We start from the raw sequence: 19666 nt of genomic DNA on the forward strand, positions 1-19666 counted from the left end.
CTTTAGCAGACCCCCTGTGACAGGTAATCTCTTCTGTCACTTTGTGGTCTTCACTCTCTGAGCTCCTGTCTCACATTAACTGTTCACCCTCAGTGTCTCCTCAGATGTTCTCTCTGTCAGCTCTCAGCTTTCTCTTTAAATCTCCTCCTCCTCACTGAGTTCAGACTAACTTTCACTTTCTTTTTCTTGTTCCTCAGACTGACGATGGCTGAAGCCCAAATGTTTGTGTCACAGGACGAGTTCACCTGCTCGTTGTGTGAGGATATCCTGACTGATCCCGTCTCCATAACCTGTGGACATAATTTCTGTCTGAAGTGCTTAACCAACTACTGGGATCAGAGCCAAGAGAGCAGCTGTCATAAGTGCAGACACACCTTCACCACGAGGCCTAATCTGCGAAGAAATAATCTGCTGAATGACGTCATCAAGAAATTAAAGAAGACGACTCTCAGTTCTTCTCCTCCTCAGAATTATGCCGTCCCTGGAGACTTGGAGTGTGACTTCTGTGCTGGTGAGAAGTTCAGAGCGGTGAAGTCCTGTCTCACCTGCATGGCCTCCTACTGTCAGACTCACCTGCAGCCTCACTATGAAGGAGACGCCCTGAAGCACCACAAACTGGTTGATCCTGGTAGAAATCTGAAGGAGAAACTCTGTGAGAAACATCAGAAAAGTCTGAAGACATTCTGTAAAACTGATGATTCCTGTATCTGCATGATGTGTGTGGTGACTGGAAATAATGGGCATAAAATGGTCGAGCTGGAGACAGAAAGAGAAGAAAAGCAGGTGAGTGATGTTTAGTGCTTAATGGAAACTGTTTGAATAACTTTGAGTTAAGGAATTTGTACATTTAATGTGACAGAGAAATCTCTTCATCTCCAGTAAAACTCAATTATCTGTCACTTGATTAACTGTCAGGACTAAATAACAATAACCCAACCTTGTGCACGCCAGCGTCTCCTGATTACTACTGCGAGTTCTGCACATTGGAACAACAGAAATCCCAGTGTCCGTTACGTACCTTCAGCTTTAATAGCAGTTTGTAGCTTTTCTCTTTTGTTATAATTAAACTAAACGACTATACATTGTTATGGCCTATCAACATATGTGTGTGGTGTTTGAACTTATTAAACGTTTACGAAACAGCAACAGCTCTTCAAGTATTGCTTCAATGACGGAATAGGAAGGCCAACAGTGAACAATAGAAAGCGGGATGCTGAAATAATTGAAAAATGTGCTGAAAATGGAAACCAGTGACGGTAACGTTATTCTGTATTAATGTTAATGGTCATCTGCATTGTCATTTTCTTTACATATTCTGTTATATCAGGTTGTGTTAATATATTGTGGTGTGCAGGCAGCTTGTGATGCTCTGTGTGGGGGCAGAAAGGGCGGAAAGCTGTAAGTGATGGGACTGGCTGAGGGCCTTCTGTTCTGTGAGGGGCGGACAGGAGAAGTGAGGAGAGAAGTGAAGGTGTGGAGCAGGGAGTCAGGAGACAATAAGCAGGAGTGTTTGTGTATCAAAAAGACACAACGAGAGTGGCAGGAGATCAACTGATCGGTAGGGAAAGCTTTCTGCGATTGTTTAGGAGGTGAGCTCAGTAACCAAATAATGGAGTGTAAGACAGGACACCGCTTGTGAGGGAACGAAAACTCCACGTAAAACATAGAAAACTCCAGGACCTCTGAGTTGTATTAGCTTATTACGCTGGTCATTACAATATTATATAAATTAATTCATTTTGTTAATATATTTTTTTACGACTGTTCGCTACACTAATCTACTGTATGTCATTTTTAAAGTAGCTGCTCTGTTCTCCGTCTTTTCTCTTATCCATCACAGCCTCGGTCCTGACCCCTGACTGATAATCGAGGTATTACTGGACCTTATAAACCTGATGTTTCAAGTTCAGAGCATTGGCTGCTGGAGTCCATCCTGGTGAGACTGGTGCAAGTCATGAAACAGCTCAGGATGAGATCCCCAAGATGGCCCACAAACAACTGAGTTCTCTCCTCACAGCCAGCTGAGTTTCTTTCTGCTCTGATCAGTTTCTCTTTTGAGTTTCTAAGGCAGTGAGAGGCCAACTATAGCCTGCTGTCTAGAAATGTCCACTGGCAGGGGTGCGAGCGTCACGAGGGCTACGTGTAGAAATGTCTGACATTTGGACCCTCCTGAGGTGTTCTTGACAAGATGATGTTACAGTTGGCTGATGTCAGCGTAGTAAGTGAGCACACAATGTCATCCTAAACGTAATTCAATCGAAGGTCTGACACATCGATAGACACACTCTGTACTGCTGACACTTACACGCTGAGTGTGCTTAGCTGCTTGTCTGCCTTTGTGGTGTTTGTCCATTTTTAAAGAATCTGAGTTTGCGTTTGTCTGATCTCAGGGCTGTTTAAGAGACACATTATTGTCACATGTCAATCTGTATTGTACTCCAGAGTTAAGTCTACGATTCTTACAATAACTTCAGCTCACAAATGTCAATATACTTTTTCTGTGTAGATTTTCTGTTTTTAATGATATAATTCATCAGGCTCTTCTTTAGTGTTCTACACGGCCTGCTAAAGCCCACTGAGACACTCCTTGGGTGATTTGTGGATATACAAGAAAAGAGAAATTGTGTTCTTTCCAGTGTGAGGTGCGCAGAGTGAAGAGTAAAGCAGACAGGCCTGTTCCTTGTGCTGCTCCAGTGTTGCTCACACAGTTCTTGAGTCTGCCTGACAGATAGTCCATCATCAGGACACCACAGGCTCACCCACCTGCACATCTCTCAGCTGACCCCTTAACAGGGATGGCTGGGTGGTCTTGAAGGCTCTGGTGAAACCAAAACGCATACACCTAATAAACATCTCTCTGTTATAAGAGACGAGACCTGATCTTTCAGAAGAGACTTTTTGGATAGTCCAGAAAGACTGAAGCAAGATCAGCGAGATGGAGATTTTGGCCATTTCGAAAGTCTACTAAAATGATAGTAAAGATCGCATTCGCACAAACAAATGGAAATTATTACTCATTGAAATATCCAAAGAGCGAAAAGAGATTGAATATATTGTTTCGATTGAAAGTTTAAGTCAGAGACTTGTAGTTTTTCAAATTCGTGTTGCCATCATGTTAAAGTAGTGTTTCTTCCCAATGAAGAGGCCTCTCCACGAGAATTAAAACATTTGTGGTTTGGAGAAAGTGAAATCCACATATGTGGTCATGCTTGGGTCACAGAGTGGCACAGATACACAGGAGATTTTAGAGACAAACGTTATTCAGACACTTCAAAGAAACATAAGTCTCTTCCAGGAGAGAATCGAGCTCCGTGTGTAGTCAGAGTGGACAGTTCTCCCTCTCAATTAGAAGAATAGCAAATCTTCCTGTTCATAGGGGTGCGCCTCAGGAGCGGGACCACCACAGGAGCAGAGGATGTCTGGGGGAGAAGAGAGAAAAGGCAGTGAGACAAAAGGACAGGTGCTGTACAGGCTTTTAAATGTTTAAAGCGCCGCACGAAACAAACCTGCGGGTGGGCGAGCGAAGTGAGCAGGGGGCGGAGCTCCCGAATTTTATTAAAAATAATAATTCATCACCTAAACAAAACACCTGAGTTAAGTAACATATAAAAATATCATTTCTGAGTTTAAGAATTCCTTTAAGTTGCCTTCTTCCTGAATTCAACAGAATCGTTTGTGTATTTTGGTATCTTACTTGACTCCAGAAAATGACAACGGCAGGCAAAGTCCTCACATGTCTGACTCAGGATATCAAATGGCCTTGTAGATCCTATAATTACTGACATGAGGTGTTTAAGTCCTCCTGGCCTTTCACCAGTTTCTTTACTTAAACACTCCAGTTTCTTTTTATTATTTTTGGTGTTGTGTGAACTTCACATTTCCCAGTTTGTCGATGTGATGTCTTCTAAACGTCAAGAACTAACTCACACACCAGAGTGCCATCAAACTGTCTTCTGTATTTGACACACTCTTCAAACCCAAACTCAATCTTACATCAATTAAATTTAACCTTTCTTTTCATCTTTATTGTCATTCCTGTTTGTTAAATCAAATCTAAGTTGTGTCATAAAATATCAAACAAACGTGTTGTGAAAATATCAGGAGTCAAAAAGAGAAGAAGAAATCACAAAGTGAACGTGATTTCTGATCTGACCACACATGTCCTCTTGTGTTTCCAAACAGAAACAGCTGAGGGCGACACTGAGTGACATCAAGAGGAGACTTGAGGAGAGAGAGAAGACACTGAAGGAGACGAGGAGGGCGATGGAGGAGATGAAAGTGAGTAGAATAGGAAGACAACACTTCATATCAAGGAGAGGAGAAATAAATGAGAACTTGAAGAGCAGCAGAGCTTCACTGGTGATGATGAGTAGGGACACGAGAAGGGAGAGTTAGAGAAGACGTTGTGTGGTGTCTTTCATGGCCTTTTACTGTTGACAGAATCCCATGTGTTATTCAGTAGAGACTCACACATCATTCAACAAATGAATTTCAAAGTCAAAATAAAAAACAATTTAAAAAAAACAGAAAGTTTAAACAGAAATTTAAACAAACAAAAAAAAATTAAAAAGTAAAAAACTACCCAACAGGATTCACACTGCAACCCAGAAAAACAGAGAAGAGCCGAGAGCTGGGCCAATATTCCTGATAATTTAAATAAATAATTGATGATGAGATGCTGTCTGACTCCTCAGGACTGGTCAGGATTTCGTTTGAAAAGGAATTGGGTGGGAGGTGTGGAAAATTGGGTAGGTTTCTTGCGTAGATTTTTGTTGTCTGTAGGCTCTTTAAACTTTGCTAATAATAGTGTAGCTGACTTAGTTGAAAACGTTTTTATAAAATTCCACTGGTTGCCATCAGGGCCTGTTGTTTTCCCACTTTGGAGTGAGTTTACAGCATCCAAAAGTTCTGAGAGTTTAAGAGGTTTGTCCAGTTCCTCTTCACTAAGAGTGTCCAGCTGTTGTGTTTGTATTACACCAAAGAACTCCTCAGATTGTGTCTTGTCTTCTTTAAAATGAGTAGAATATAAAGACTTATAGTACTTGCTAAATGTGTGACTTACATTTTTAGGCTTCATTACTTTATCTGCAGTTGCTCTGGTAATTTCTGTTTTTGTGTTGCAAACTTCTTGCTTGTGGATTGCTGAGCTAAGATCTTATTAGCCTTCTCTCCATGTTCACCATAATGATGTTGTGATTTAAAGATGAGTTGTTCAGGTTCTTTTGTTATCAAGAGGTTACATTCTGATTTGCGAGCCTGTCTTGTCCTTTACAATACCTCATTTGGATAAATGGGATATTCTTGATTTGTTCTGGAGATTGTAATGGTCTTCTCTTCTTCATTCTTGTATTTCTCAGTTTAATTAGATTCCACAATTTAAGGATTTCCCCTGTCTGACTGAGTGCAGACTTTACATAATGTAAACCTCCAAATGTTTTACTTCAGCTTTAATATTTTATCACAAAGGCAGTAAGGTTGTCCAGTGGTGGCATCTGCTGAATCTCAGATCCACTGTCCTCCATTCACTTTCCATGTGGAGTTAACCCTTTCTTGCAGTATCTCAGTGGGTTTCTTCCAGTTATTCCAGATCTTCCACCACATCCTCTCATTTCAGTTTGGTTATTTGGCAGAAACTCCCAATTGACTTCCATTGTGATCACTAGTGTAGCTCTGACCCTGTAATGAGCTGACAGAGTTTTCAAGGTACCACACTCTCTAATGCCCAGACTCCTCACACACAGTTCTGTGTACAGAAAGACCAAACTTTTCCAACCTAATTTATAAAACACAGACTCACCTTAAAAGACTAACACCATCGAGTGTACTAAAGTACTAAACACAGCCAGTCCAGACCAGTGGGGTGTGTCTTTAGGTTAAAGAAAATAGGCGGGGCACAATCTGTCACTCAACACTTTGTAGTCCAATCCAGACAAAAAGGTGACAGCTGAAGAAGTACAATTGAAGAAGTGCCAGCCTCACAGACCGACATTCACTTCAGTTTATGTTTCTATGCTCGTCTGCTTTTGTTTTTTCCTCCTAGAATTCCTGCTTATTACTGATGCATGAAATCCCCTCCCTACATCCGTGATGACTGTGACATTTCTCAGCTAGGATTCCTTCCATTAGATGTTGTTCATAGTCTTGTTTCATGTCTCTTCTGTTTATTTGTTTATGTTAATGTTGACTTAGTTGACTATGTGCTTTATTCTTTGTATTTGATTTTGTCTTTAAGCTGCCCTTGTTATGTTCCATGTGGTTTGTGTGTGGCTCACCAACCGGTGGACCATCTGCCAGTACTCGCCAATCACATTACCTTTCTGCTCTATATATCCCGTGAATGTGCTCTGCGAGTTTGTCAAGTTCTTGTGTTCTTTTAGCTGTGCCTTATGCTTTTGTGATTTTCTGGATTTTTCAACCTGTGCTTTGTTTTACCACAGCAGTCTTTGGATTCTGTTCGGAAACTTTGTTTGTTTTGAATTACCTTACTTGGCTCAATAGAGTGTCTGAGTATGTGGAATACAACTTAATGAAGAATAAATCTTTAATTATATAAAGGTTCTATGTTGGCCATTGTGAATCTATCTATCTATCTATCTATCTATCTATCTATCTATCTATCTATCTATCTATCTATCTATCTATCTATCTATCTATCTATCTATCTATCTATCTATCTATCTATCTATCTATCTATCTATCTATCTATCTATCTATCTATCTATCTATCTATCTATCTATCTATCTATCTATCTATCTATCTATCTATCTATCTATCTATCTATCTATCTATCTATTTATCTATCTATCTATCTATCTATGTAATGTCCTCAGTCTTATGTGTGGCATAGGCTGAACTTCTGATCACTATGTCACAACTTCTCCTCAACTTTTTAAATTGTTCTGCTGTACTGGTGGTCTGATCCAACCTCTTATAATTATATAAATATCTTATAAACGCCAGCCAGGAGCCTATCCAACCAACTAGGGTGGTTTTCCACATGTGCACCAAAAGGCAAAACACCTTATGAGACTCTCCGTATCTGGAATAAAGCTTCATCTAAATTCCCTTATAATAAATCTCATATTATCATTTCTTCCTAATTCTAGTGGCTGGTTAGGTGGTGACCTTTTAGGTCTTCTCATCCTTGCCTTCTGTCACAGAGTTATGTGAGTCACTGTCCTGATGTGAAAAGTTCTAAAAACAGCAGAACACTTCCAGCTTTGGGGTTGGTCATCCTGGACAGCAGGCACCTTTTACTTCACATTTACTTCCCACATAGAACACCCCACCAGGTGTCATCATATAAGTATTAGTCATAGTTACAATAGCAAATTCTTTAATAATAATGCAAAGTTAATAAATGAAGTAGAAATACATCAAGCATGGAAATAAAGACTCACAACTCTTCTTTATTCCTGCTGTGTGTTGTCCTACTCCACTCCTAACCTAAGGCTGAGCAGGAGATGTCCTTTTAAAAGGCAGACTTTTATACAAACTCACAGGTCAAATGGAGTCCACACAAGACAGTAAAGGTGTCCCCACAGCTCCTGCTAATCGCTCTCAAGATCCTTCACAAGGAAGCCTTTCATAACTGCATATCTCATAAAGTCCTGTAGTTTCCTTAATTGCAGCATCAGCAGAGTGATGATGTTACGCGGCATAATGGAGGAAACCTATTGACTGGGAGTCTGTCTTTAACTGACCTTCCTTCTGCAAATAAAGTACCACCAGTCACTCCAGCAAATTCAAACTGTCCTTCATAACATCAAAATAAGAACAAATATGTGACTCAATTCTAAATCTTTATCAGATGTCTGTGGTAAGAGAGGTGGAAGAAAATGAGAAGAGCTTCACTGCTCTGATACGGTGCATTGAGGAAGCCCACAGGAAACTGACTGAGAGGATCAGAGAACAAGAAAAGAGAAAAATGGAGAAGGCTGAAGGAGTCATGGAGCAACTGGAGATGGAGATTGAGGAGCTGAAGAGACGAGAAGCTGAGCTGAAGGGGCTTTGAGAGAGCAAGGACCATCTCCACTTCCTGCAGGTGAGAGCGACACTTCACAGGGAGTCTGATCAGACTGGGGTGTGTGGGACCTAAGAACATTTACAGAGAAATTGAAAAGATCTGAGGAGTTTGTACAACATGACAAGAACAGGCCATTATTTTCATATTTCCTTAACATTTCCAATATTCTTTTTACAAATATCTCAAAGTTGTTTACTTCATGTATATGACAGACAGATGAATCTACAGCTGTCTGTGTGAAAAAGTGAATTTCTTATGAAGTGTAAAAGTTGACATCTATAAAGGATGGTGCCAACTCTTCTGCCAGGCCACCTTCTGATGTCTCCATCTTTAAACTGACGAGATTCAAATCCTTCACCATTTCCTCACAGCTCAGACCCCACAGTCCAGTCTTGTCTCTCATCTCCCATCTTTCTCGTGTGTTTTTCTCTTACACTCCACACAATAGTACTTATGTTGACTGTGTTTCACAGAAGGTAGTGAGATTCTCTTCTTGATTGACACTCCACACATGGTGATTGCTAAATAACTCAGCTTTCCAAAGCTTTGTATCTTTTATATGGTTGATGATGATGATGATGATGATGATGATGATGATGATGATGAAGACACTATGGCTCCCAGGATTGCCTCACAAGTCACAGTTCTGAGCTGCAGACCTTCAATTGTATAATCATATTAAAGAGCTTTCTCCCTACATGTGTTAGTCTTTACTTTTAATTTAATTAAGTTTGTATCATTACCATAAAAAGCCCAACACCTTGTTTTGTGTGCCAAGTCATTTCTGGACCCACCTGCCCCCTCAGTCCCTTTATCTTGACTCTCCTCTCATGGAGTCCTGTGTGAAAAACTCATTGATAGTTAAGGTTGATAATCTCTGATGCTCCACTACACTCCACCAAATATTCTCTCATAAATAACCAACAAGTCAATGACAGGCATTCTCACCATCTAAACCCATGCTGACTGCCCACCACACTGATCCTTAATTCAGAAGAGCCCCCTCTTATCAGTATTATTTACTTTTTAATTTCTACCTTCTGTAATCTTGTCCCCTCTTCTCTCCTGACTCAGACTTTCTCCTCTCGCTGTGTCCTTCCTGCTAATGGAGACTTGCTGAGCTTCACTGTCACCGCTGATTTCTCATCTGAGGACCTGAGAAAGGAGCTGTCAGGTCTGACAAAGAGTCTGGAGAAGATCAGCCAGGGGGTCATCATGACAAGGACACCATCAGGTACAGCGTCTGGTGACATTGTGTTTGTTATTGAAGTCCATTAGGAGGACCAGAGTGACAATAAGAGGACACTGAAGAAGGCCTGCTCTTTAACGTTTATCTGCCATCCTTTGCTGTTTATTATTTTTTACTATATAGAGCCTTTCACAGTCATTAGCTGAGTGATAACAAACTTTCTAAATAATCAGTTGTGTTTAATCAGATGTTTTGGAATTTTAACTTGAAATGTTATACTCCTTATACTTATTCCACGTATTCTCTTATAAAGTCCTTTTTTCACTTAACTTTGGGATTCTTTTTATTTCCTTTGCTTTGCTCACCTTAAGATTAATGAACAGAAATGTGTTTTAAATGGCTAAGCCGGCTCAGAGCACAAATGAATTGTTTATTTGAGAACAGTGAAGACGTTAATGGAATCAAATTTATCTCAGCTTCAGTGCTTTATAATATCAGAACATCTCGATCTGCTCCTGCTGTCTTCAGTGTCCATTACATTCTGCTGGATGGAGTCCACATTAAAAGTTCACTTTCATCCATTTTCAGCTCTGCTCCCCCTGGGCTCTCGTGTTTTATATTCCTTCTGTTGTCTGCTAAGAACTCGTGTCTCCCACCGACATTTAAAAGGATTTTACAGACCAAAAGTATTTTAATTGATTTGTTTCAGTGGTTAAGATAAGCAATTGGAGGACTGCGTCAGAACTCTGACTACTTGAGGACCACCTGAACATTTCAGTGAGTGCAGCCTCAGAGTAAAACACACTTTATAAATTATAAATTACGTACATTTACACATAAAGGCAGTGATTTGTTTAAACACAAACTAAGGTCAAGTAGCCAAGAGCACAGGGTCCATCCCGGCCGTCCACCACATTAGACATATACTGTATGTGTGTATTGTGAAAATAAGCAGAGAGAGTGGGCACAAAGAGTTGGGGTACCACCCTGAAATACCCCGTTTAATGATGAAGATGAAATAAAAAGCACAAAGACAGAGCACAATGATGAGGTCTGCTTCAATCAAAGACTGTCAAGTTAAAGTCACTTGTGAGTCGGAGCTCCGTCTTCCTCACTCACAGATCTGTAATGAACACCCACTTCTGGTGACATTTTATAGTGGTGTCACTGAAGAGGCGGAGCTTAATTAGCGGGCTGTGGAAGTGACGTCACTCGTCTTGTGGCCTGTGAACACACTGAAGTGGTGACATTAGCAGGAGCAGCACCCTCTGACTCAGGGTGGGATTTCTTAACTAGATGGAGCTCTGAAGATGTCCCCAACTATACCTGCTTGCCACTATGCATAAAATACAGTATATTTATGACATTGTATGTCAAGACAATTACCAATCCATGGAGTTCAACAGACCCTCTGTAGACCTTTGTGATCAAATTTTGGTGAGGAGTACAAAAGCACAAAGAGATAAAGCCATTTGTAAAGCTCTGAGTGGTCCCAGCAGCACAGTGGACTCAAGAATTGGGTAATGAAAGAAATGTGGAGCCAGCAGGACACTTTCTAGAGATGGCCAGTCTGATTAATTGGGAAGGAAGGGCCTTGGCCAGGGAGGTGACCAAAAACCTAATGGTCACTACAATAAAAATTCCGACATCCTGTGCTGAGATGAGAGAAACTGTAGGAAGGACGGCCATCTCAGCAGCGCTCTACAAATCAAACTTTTTTGGTAGACTGGCCAGGCAGAAGATACTCTCGAGTAAAAGACAAATGACAGCCTGAGAGCATCAAGGGAAAGATTCAAAGATCTGATGAGACAAACATTGAACTCTTTAGACAGAAGATCGAGCAGGATATCTGGAGAAGACCAGGCACTGCTCACCACCTGCCTAATGCCATCTCTACAGTGAAGATGGTGGTGAGAGCATCAGGCTATGGGGACAAAGGGACAGGTCAGAACTGAGAGGAGGAGAAGTGCAGTCAAATACAGAGAGGACCTTAAAGTAAACCTTTGACCTCAGACTGGGCGATAGATCAGCGACCTGAAGACTACAGCCAAGACAACTCTGGAGTGGCTTTGTGACAAATCTGAGTGTCCTTGTGTGACCAGACTGAGACCCCACAGAACAGGAGAGACCTGAAGATGGCAGTTCACAGACGCTTACCTTGAAATCTAATGGAGTTTGAGAGGATCTGCCAGGAAGAATGGGATCAAGTGGCCAAATCCAGGAGTACAAAACTTGAAGAGACACTGAGTCATGAAGACCACCAAAAGGGCTTCTACAATGACCTGAATGAAGTGTCTGATTACTTCTATGAAGGAGACGTTTCAGTTTTGATTTGTAATAAATGTGCAGACCTTTCTGAAGACCTGCGCTCTCTTTGTCATTATGGTTACTGAGTGTAGACTGATGAGCACAAAGGCACATTAATCCATTTAAAATTAAATCAACAACACGGTAAAGTGTGCAGAAAGTGAGGGGGTCTCAATACTCTCTGACTCCCTGTATATTTATTATTAATATCAATATTCAAATCAGCATTTGGCCTAATTTGCCAGCCCTTGTATATTTTATAAATGTTTTATTTGAACTCCTCTGTATTTGTAATACGTGTTTAAGAACTAAACTAAGATCCCACAATGCCATCTTCACAGTTTCCATTCTTCTTCTCTTTTCTTTTTATTTTCAGCTCATGAAGCTCCAGTTTTCGCCCTCCAGCCTCCTGAACCTCAGAGCAGAGACGACTTTTTAAAATGTGAGTTTGTGCTTTGACTGAATGGATCATCACAATAAAAATCATTAAAGTTTTAATAGAGCAGGACAGGCTTAGGATATGAAAGTCTGAGTGTTGTGTGACTGAGAGGCTGAGAGTGATGGGGGTCCTGTGACTGGTGCATTATGGGATAGAGACTCAGGCAGGGAATCACCAAAGCCATCTGTTGAACACGAGTCTTGATGTGTCCAGAAATTTTTAAAAAGGGAAAAATAAAATCTACGTCATGGGGTGCACTTACTTTTTCACACGACTGTATATACAGACACAGTATTAGTTTACAAATGAAGGATAATTGTATGTGAAATAAGTTAAAGCTGACAAAAGTCCTCGTCATCCTCCATTCTTTACTCCACTTAGCAGACACTTTGCTTTGAGTTCTCGACTTCACAAATTTTAAACGTTTAAAACAAATGAAATGGCAGAGAAAATTATTGGGTGTCCTTAGAAGTTCATAGACCTCACTGGTCTGTTGTGACATCTGAAGCTGACTGATTCTTCTAAAGAGTGTCACCGGCGTCTTCAATCACTCAGTCAAGTCCTCACTCTGCTGTCTTGTGTGCTTGTGGGCCTCACACTGAATGAGAACAAGAGAAGAGGAGGAGATGAAGAAGGTCACAGCCAAGGGTGGTCAAGGTGAAGACTACAAGACCACCTACACAGAGCTTCATGGTCCAGTGAATACAGCTGCTAATATTATAAAGATGTTTTGGGGTCCATAGACCTGTAGACCACCTCCCTGATGAGACCACAAGACTAAATCTGACGTCAGACTGAACAGAAGGAGAGTTCAAATAATGGAGAAAATGCAGTGTGGTGTGGTGGTGAAGACTTTGGAGTTCAAACACTGAGGTTGTGGGTTCAAATCCCATTACTGACACCACTGTGTGACCTCAGCAAGTCACTTCACCTGCCTGGGCTCTGATTGGACAAAGAAAAGAAAAGGAAACAATGGAATCTGAGATGATGGGAGTCACCTTGGATAAGAATGAGAGTCAAATAATAAAAAGAGATGACAGGAAACACACGAAAGAAAGAGAGAGAGAGACAATGACAGATGGGAAAGGCACTATATAATAGATAGATAGATAGATAGATAGATAGATAGATAGATAGATAGATAGATAGATAGATAGATAGATAGATAGATAGATAGATAGATAGATAGATAGATAGATAGATAGATTATAAATAGTAAATACTGATTGCAGCTTTTACACAAATAATTGATGTGGTTGTGAAGTGTGACAGTGGATTGATTTTAAATTTAAGAGGTGGACTGTGACAATAAAACATGTCATTTAATAAGCCAGTGGTCAGTGTGGACAGTCCATTAGACCTTTGACCTCAGTGGTGACCTTATGTTGTTTATTATCATTTCTGACGACTCAGATGACTTTCAGATGACTGACTTGCCTGCCTTTCTCTTTGTTGTCTGTTGTTATTTTTGTTTTTTACGTTGTCTAAATTCCATTACTTACCACTAACACTATTTTCTTGTCCCCTTTCACTTCATTTCCTTTTTCTTTTCAGTGTCTTAGCTTTGAGCACACACACACAGTCTGTCACATTGCTAATTCACTGTCACCCGTCACCATTTCACCACCGTGACACTTTTTATTTTTTCCCCTTTTTATCCCCACCTTTAATTCTATTTTTGATGTCTTTACCATTTTTAAGGCAATTTGTTTCCTTGTCCTTCTTTAATCCTCCTTTCTTCCACTCCTTCCTTTTCAAATTTTTGTACAATTTCTGTATTGTTATTTTCCTGTTATGAATCCCCAGTTCATTCCTCCACCACCACATATTTTCTTTTATTATTTTGTTCATTTTCCATTCCCTTATTGTCATTTTTACATTTAACTCCTTTCCTACTAACCACACAACACTCCTTCTTGTGTCATCCCCTCTTTTCTTGTCCTCCCTTTCCATTCCTTTAACCCCTCATTCCACACATCTTGTGTCTTTTTGCAGTTCCTAAACACATGCTCTGGTGTTTCCACCTCTCAGCAGTTCTCCCTCGGACATATTGAACTTTTCGTGACTCTCCTTTTGTACATGGCCGCCTGCGTCGGTAGGATTTCATGTCATGTCACCCACCTGAGGTCTTTTTGTTTATTTGTTAATTCTTTGTCTTCATTTTGCTGCCACACTTTTCTTGTTTGCTCTTCAGTGAGCTTTTGGATTTTTAGTACCGTTTCGTCTTTTCCTTTATATTTTTTTAGGTCTTTTTTCTTATTCCATTATTTCATTTTTAATAATTTTGCTTTTCTCAGTTCTGTGCCTAGCAGATATCTGATCATGTCCGCTAATTTCCCCGCTTTATTTAACGCCATATTAACAACAGTTGCTGTGTGTCTTAAAGCCAACTCCCTTTCTATATTCAGATCCTCTTTCCCTCCATTTTCTCTCCTTTTCTTTACCTTCCTCTTTGCCAATTTTTCACATTTTGACCCCCATAGAAACACAAAACACGTTCTTATAATTCTTCTTAATATTTTCTTTGGTGTTAAAACCCATTTGCTAAGTATGATAGTTTTGGATTATAACTGCCTTCATCACCAATAAATTCCCTTCCATTGACAAGTTCCTTATCCTCCAAACTCTGTTTGTTTGTTGATCTTTTGTCCATTTCTTTCCACTCCATCCTCTCCGTACTCTCGTCTCCAAATCTTATCCCTAATACTTTCTCCACATTTCATAACCTTATTCTTCCTTGTGGTTTTTCTTTCCATTTCCCCTAAAGGACGCATTCCCTCTTATTGAGGTGTAAAGTTGAACCTGACCCCCTCCATAAACACTTCTGTATGTTCTGTTACTTTATTTATACTCCATGTATCTCTGACTATTATTGTTATGTCATCCATATATGGAAACACTTTTATTTGTTGTCCCCCCCTTCCTGGTACTTCAACTCCTCTTATATTTGTGTCCCTCCTAATTTTATTTAATAAGGGCTCTATACACAGAATAAACAGCACTGCTGACAATGGACACCCTTGTCTTACTCCACATGTCTCCTGTATCTCCTCTGTTAGTTTGTTATTTACTTTTATCTCACTTCGTATATCTTTATCGACTACTTTTATCCAGTCCAGAAAACCTTCATGAACTCCCATTTTTTGGAGTATCTTCCACATATATTTCTGTGCAATTCTATCAAATGCTTTCTCCAAATCTAAATGTAATATTGCGACATGCAGGTTTCTCTCTCTCCTGACATTAATACAGTCTCTTAAGACACACCGGTTATCTGCTGTACTTCTCCGCTGTACCACACATGTCTGCTCTTCTTTTATTACATTCTGAATATTTGTTTTCAATCTATTTGCCAAAACTCTTGTCAATATCTTCTTGTATGTTGTTGTCGTTTTATGATTTAATTTTTAATCCCCACAGATTCTGTCCAATCAGACGAGCTCTTTACTATTAGTGTCTGGTCAGCGCAGCTCCTGATTGGTTCTTGTTAATTGTCTGTGTTGTGCTCCGTCCCCAGTCCCGTTACACACTCCCAGATTTCCTCACTCGTTTTCTTTTCTCTCCTTTCAGACTTCTGTCCCCTCACACTGGACATCAACACGGCATACAGAGTCCTCCATCTGTCTGAAGGGAACAAGAAGGTGACATGTGAGAGGACAATGGCTGAATATCCTGATCATCCTGACAGATTTGACTCCTGGTCTCAAGTTCTGTGCAAGAGGCTCTGACTGGGACTCGCTGTTACTGGGAGGTGGAGTGCAGTGGAGACGTCATGAGTATTGGAGTCGCATATAAAGGACTGAGCAGGAAAGGTTGGAGCAGGGAGTGCGGCCTTGGAAACAACGACAAGTCCTGGAGTTTGCAGTGTTTTCATTCCCAGTACTCTGTGTGGCACAAACACAAGGAGACTGTAATCAGCGCCACCTACAGCCCCAGAATAGGTGTGTATCTGGACTGGCCTGCTGGCTCTCTGTCATTTTATAGCGTCTCACACACAATGACCCTCCTGCACAGGTTCAACACCTCCTTCACTGAGCCCCTCTATCCAGGGTTTTATCTTAGTCATCACTGCAGTGTAACAATCAGCCATCTGACACCATGTGACCACTGACCAGTACCCTCCACCGGTCACTTGATGTCCCCACAAACTCAGGTGTCTTTATGTTTGCAGTTTTGGGTCAAAATTAATTTTACACTAAAGTTTGGGGGGCAGCACCTTTGTGAGTGAAATTGTGGATGAGAATGCGGGGCGAGTGCGGCTGTCAGGGTCTCCATTATTATTGGGTCTGAGTAGCCAATCAGGTGTGTGTGTCATAGTGAGGGGCGGAGACACCTCAGACCTACAAATACCAGTCTGACCAGCAGGGTTCACTGATGATTCACAGCCACATGTCCTTCAGGCTGACACCCCAACTGCTGTGTCCTCTGAGTGTCACTTAATGTCACCTGTCAGGCAGTCTATATAGCGCCTTTCAATAGTGCTGCTCCAGCAGGACCACATGCCTGGCTCAGTATCCAGAGCCTCATTCCAGTGACTATTTAGGAGCACAGAGTGACAGAAGTGACCGGAGTGCTGGCCTCTGAACAGACATTGTCTGACCCTCTATTAGTTACTCTGGTGGTCTGTCACCTGTGAATGAATTCACTGTGAATGTTTAAAGACGAGGACCCACCGCTCAGTCACATGTCGGCCATACTGATGGAGTTTGGTGTTTTACTGGGTCACTTGGTGTCACGTTAGACATTAAACTGCACCTCCTCCTTGTTGTTCCCACTGTCACCCAACTTCAAGGTGACGAGTCAGCTTTCTGACTTCACCTTCACTATTGGTGTCCAAAGTGACAATCAGATGTGATATTTGGGGACACTTTTAACTTTCCACTGACACACACATTCCCAGGATTAATTTACACTTCCCTCAGGACCCTTCAAGGTGCGGCGTGTTACCTGACATCAGTTTGTGTGAAGAAGCCAATGAAGGCCCAGGCTGACAGCCCCCCCAATGTGTATTACAGGCCTCACCAGCAGATGGTGACTATGACTTCTAAATATGTCATCTTCATGGAGTCTGAGGGGTTAAAAGTAAGAGGAGAAGGTGAATAAACAGTGAGGGGTGAGGATGATAGAGAAGAGTGTCAGGGTGATAAAGGGTGAGACGAGTGACCTGAGACAGAGTGAGTCAGATGAGTGTGTCACTTGTGTGTTTGTGAGGTTTGTTCCTCCCTCTGATTTTCTCCTTTTTGACTCATCACATGCTGATGGCCGTCCTGTGATCACAGATTGTATTCCTCGTTGATCAAATCCGTATCTCAATGTGTGACTGACGTCTGATTCTTTAAGCACTCGCTCATCAGACAGGTTGTTACCTGATGAGCTCTTCACTGCTGACCTAAGCCCTGCTGCCATCTTCTCTCTCCTGTCACCTCAGCCATTGCTTTAGTCCATGCTATGTGACCTCATAAAGCCACTGGTCTGTCTGGTCACTCAGGTCCTCATCACAGCTGCACACTGGCAGTCGTTCAAACTCTTCGGGCTGACAGCCATGTTGTCCTGTCGTCTGGATGTTTGTGTTGGTTGAGGTCATCTCCTGCTGACCTCGGAGGCTTTTAGAGCTCAGGATTAATGAAATGGAAATGTCAGTCAGCAGTGTGGGCAGGTGAGCACATTCAGGGCAAAATGTCATTTAAAAGTCGATGAGCAAACTGGACACATTGCCAGTCACTGATAATCGACTCCACGTCAGCTCCTGTGACCCTCATCATGTGCTGTCAACTCAGACGCTGGTCATGTGACTTGCACCTTAGTGACATTCCTGTGACTTTCTGGGCTGTGACATCAGCTGATTCTTCTGGAGCCAAACTGCTCCCTCTTGTGGCCTCTCTGCATATTAAACACATGAGATGTTAGGATGTGAAGTGTTTGGTGAGATCTAAAAAATATTTTGAATATTGACATCACCTTGAAGGACAGTTTGGTTTAATAATAATTAATGTGTAAAAGAATACTTATTTTAGATTAATCTTTAGTTAATTATAATTATGTGTTACATTCACAGAGATAAATGGCATGTTAATGCTTTACAGTTTGTAAAATTTTAATTGCTTATTAATCTAAAAAGATAAAAACACATAGAAAAAAAATGGATGACTGATATTTGTCAAATTTGTTCATTTGGTAATTTTTGATTTGTAAATTCCACTGATCAAATGTCATATTTTGAATGTTCTGATGATATTAGGACTTCTTGTTTATGATTAATCCTCTTTAATAAAAGGACAAATGTCTGTGTGTCTGTCTGTGTATTAGCAATAAGAAGAGACGGCTACTTCAGTCACCTCTCGAAGGGCAGCAGCTGATATTCAGACTTGCTTCAATCGACACCAAGTGTGCATCTCTGCAGCCTGGAGCCTCCACCCTGGAGCTCCAATTAGGTGGTGTTGACTCCACTGGGCGCCAACTGGGAGGAACTTGGAGTTCAAAAACAAAAGAGATTTGCACTTCTCCAGTATGCTCAATATGGGGGGGGGGGGTGTGTGTGTGTGTGTGTGTGTACCGTCATATTAGTCAAACTTAGTCGTAATAATGAGGAAGCAAGTCATATAATTATGAGATGATAAGTCATAATAATATAATAATAACGATCAAGTGCCAGTGACCTGCTATTACTATTACTAGACTTGCATTTACTTTTGTTCTGCTTCTTTAACAACATGAGACTACCAGTCAGATTAACTGGATTCAATTAACAAATTTTGGGGGTTGTGTTAAGTAGTGAGAAGTCAAGTAAAATGACACCTTTTATTGGCTAACTAAAAAAATTATAAAATGCAAAGTTTCGAGGCAACTCAGGCCCCTTCTTCAGGCAAGATGTAATCAAAAATATTTTGATCGCAGATATTTTAACGCGTTATCTTTGATTATTCAGCAGCTCAAGTTCTTACAGATTTGTGCCACTCGTCCAGCTCAAGTGCTCCTTCTTGCTCAGCCGACTTTCTCTTCCCTAGCGATTCCATAATAGTCACAGACACTCCCTCTGTAAGCTATATGTCGCTCTTTCCTCGGTGTCTCCATCACTGATGTTCTCCTTTATCGTTTCTCGGCTCTCCTTAAATCTTCCGAGTGTGCGCACATAACCGTGGACTGTCTCAGCCCGTCTTGTGTTAATGGCGGACACTTTGAGATCGCAGCACCGACTGTAAGCAGACGGCTATTCACGTGAGGCTCACTCCGCTAAGTCTCAGTGTGACACGCGCGCTTCACGGAATGCCCGACTGGTTTAGTCCGGTGCTGCGCTTTGAGATCAGCGGGAGCGCGCACTGCAGGGAGGTGGGGGGTGAAGGCGGAGCGCAGGTTTGGTCCGCACGTTGAACGGCATCTTCAGGTTATTACAATTGACCGGGCAGGTTATGAGATCGCAGGGGACTTTGACTTCAGTTTGAAAGAAACAAACACAAACACGCGTCATCAACTTCAGAGTGTGACTGCGCCGCCACCATTTACATGATTCCATTTGATTGTTTTATTTCTATTTATTTTTTTATTTTGGAGCACTGCACTTCAGGGAGGTATTTTCCGTACGTCGCTTAAACCATCCGAGATCGGATGCCTCATCTTGGATGAGTTAATGCCAGTGAAACTCATCCGGGATAAATCGGTTTTTCAAACGCAGCCGTGTATTAGATTAGTGTAGCTGGATCTAATCAT

The 19666-nt window shown here is 41.2% G+C and overlaps 1 protein-coding gene across 1 annotated transcript in view; it reads left to right on the forward strand.

Annotated features, from left to right (window-relative positions):
* Positions 1 to 204: 204 nt before the first annotated feature.
* Positions 205 to 19666, forward strand: part of LOC114642248 (tripartite motif-containing protein 16-like) — a 70149-nt gene continuing 50687 nt past the window's right edge. Inside the window, exons 1-2 of the mRNA XM_051927918.1 lie at positions 205 to 783; positions 4183 to 4278. Coding sequence (XP_051783878.1) covers positions 205 to 783; positions 4183 to 4278 — 675 coding nt within the window. The remainder of the gene's footprint in view (positions 784 to 4182; positions 4279 to 19666) is intronic.

The sequence above is a fragment of the Erpetoichthys calabaricus genome, chromosome 5 (genome assembly GCF_900747795.2).
Source record: "Erpetoichthys calabaricus chromosome 5, fErpCal1.3, whole genome shotgun sequence".
Taxonomy (NCBI): Eukaryota; Metazoa; Chordata; class Cladistia; order Polypteriformes; family Polypteridae; genus Erpetoichthys; species Erpetoichthys calabaricus.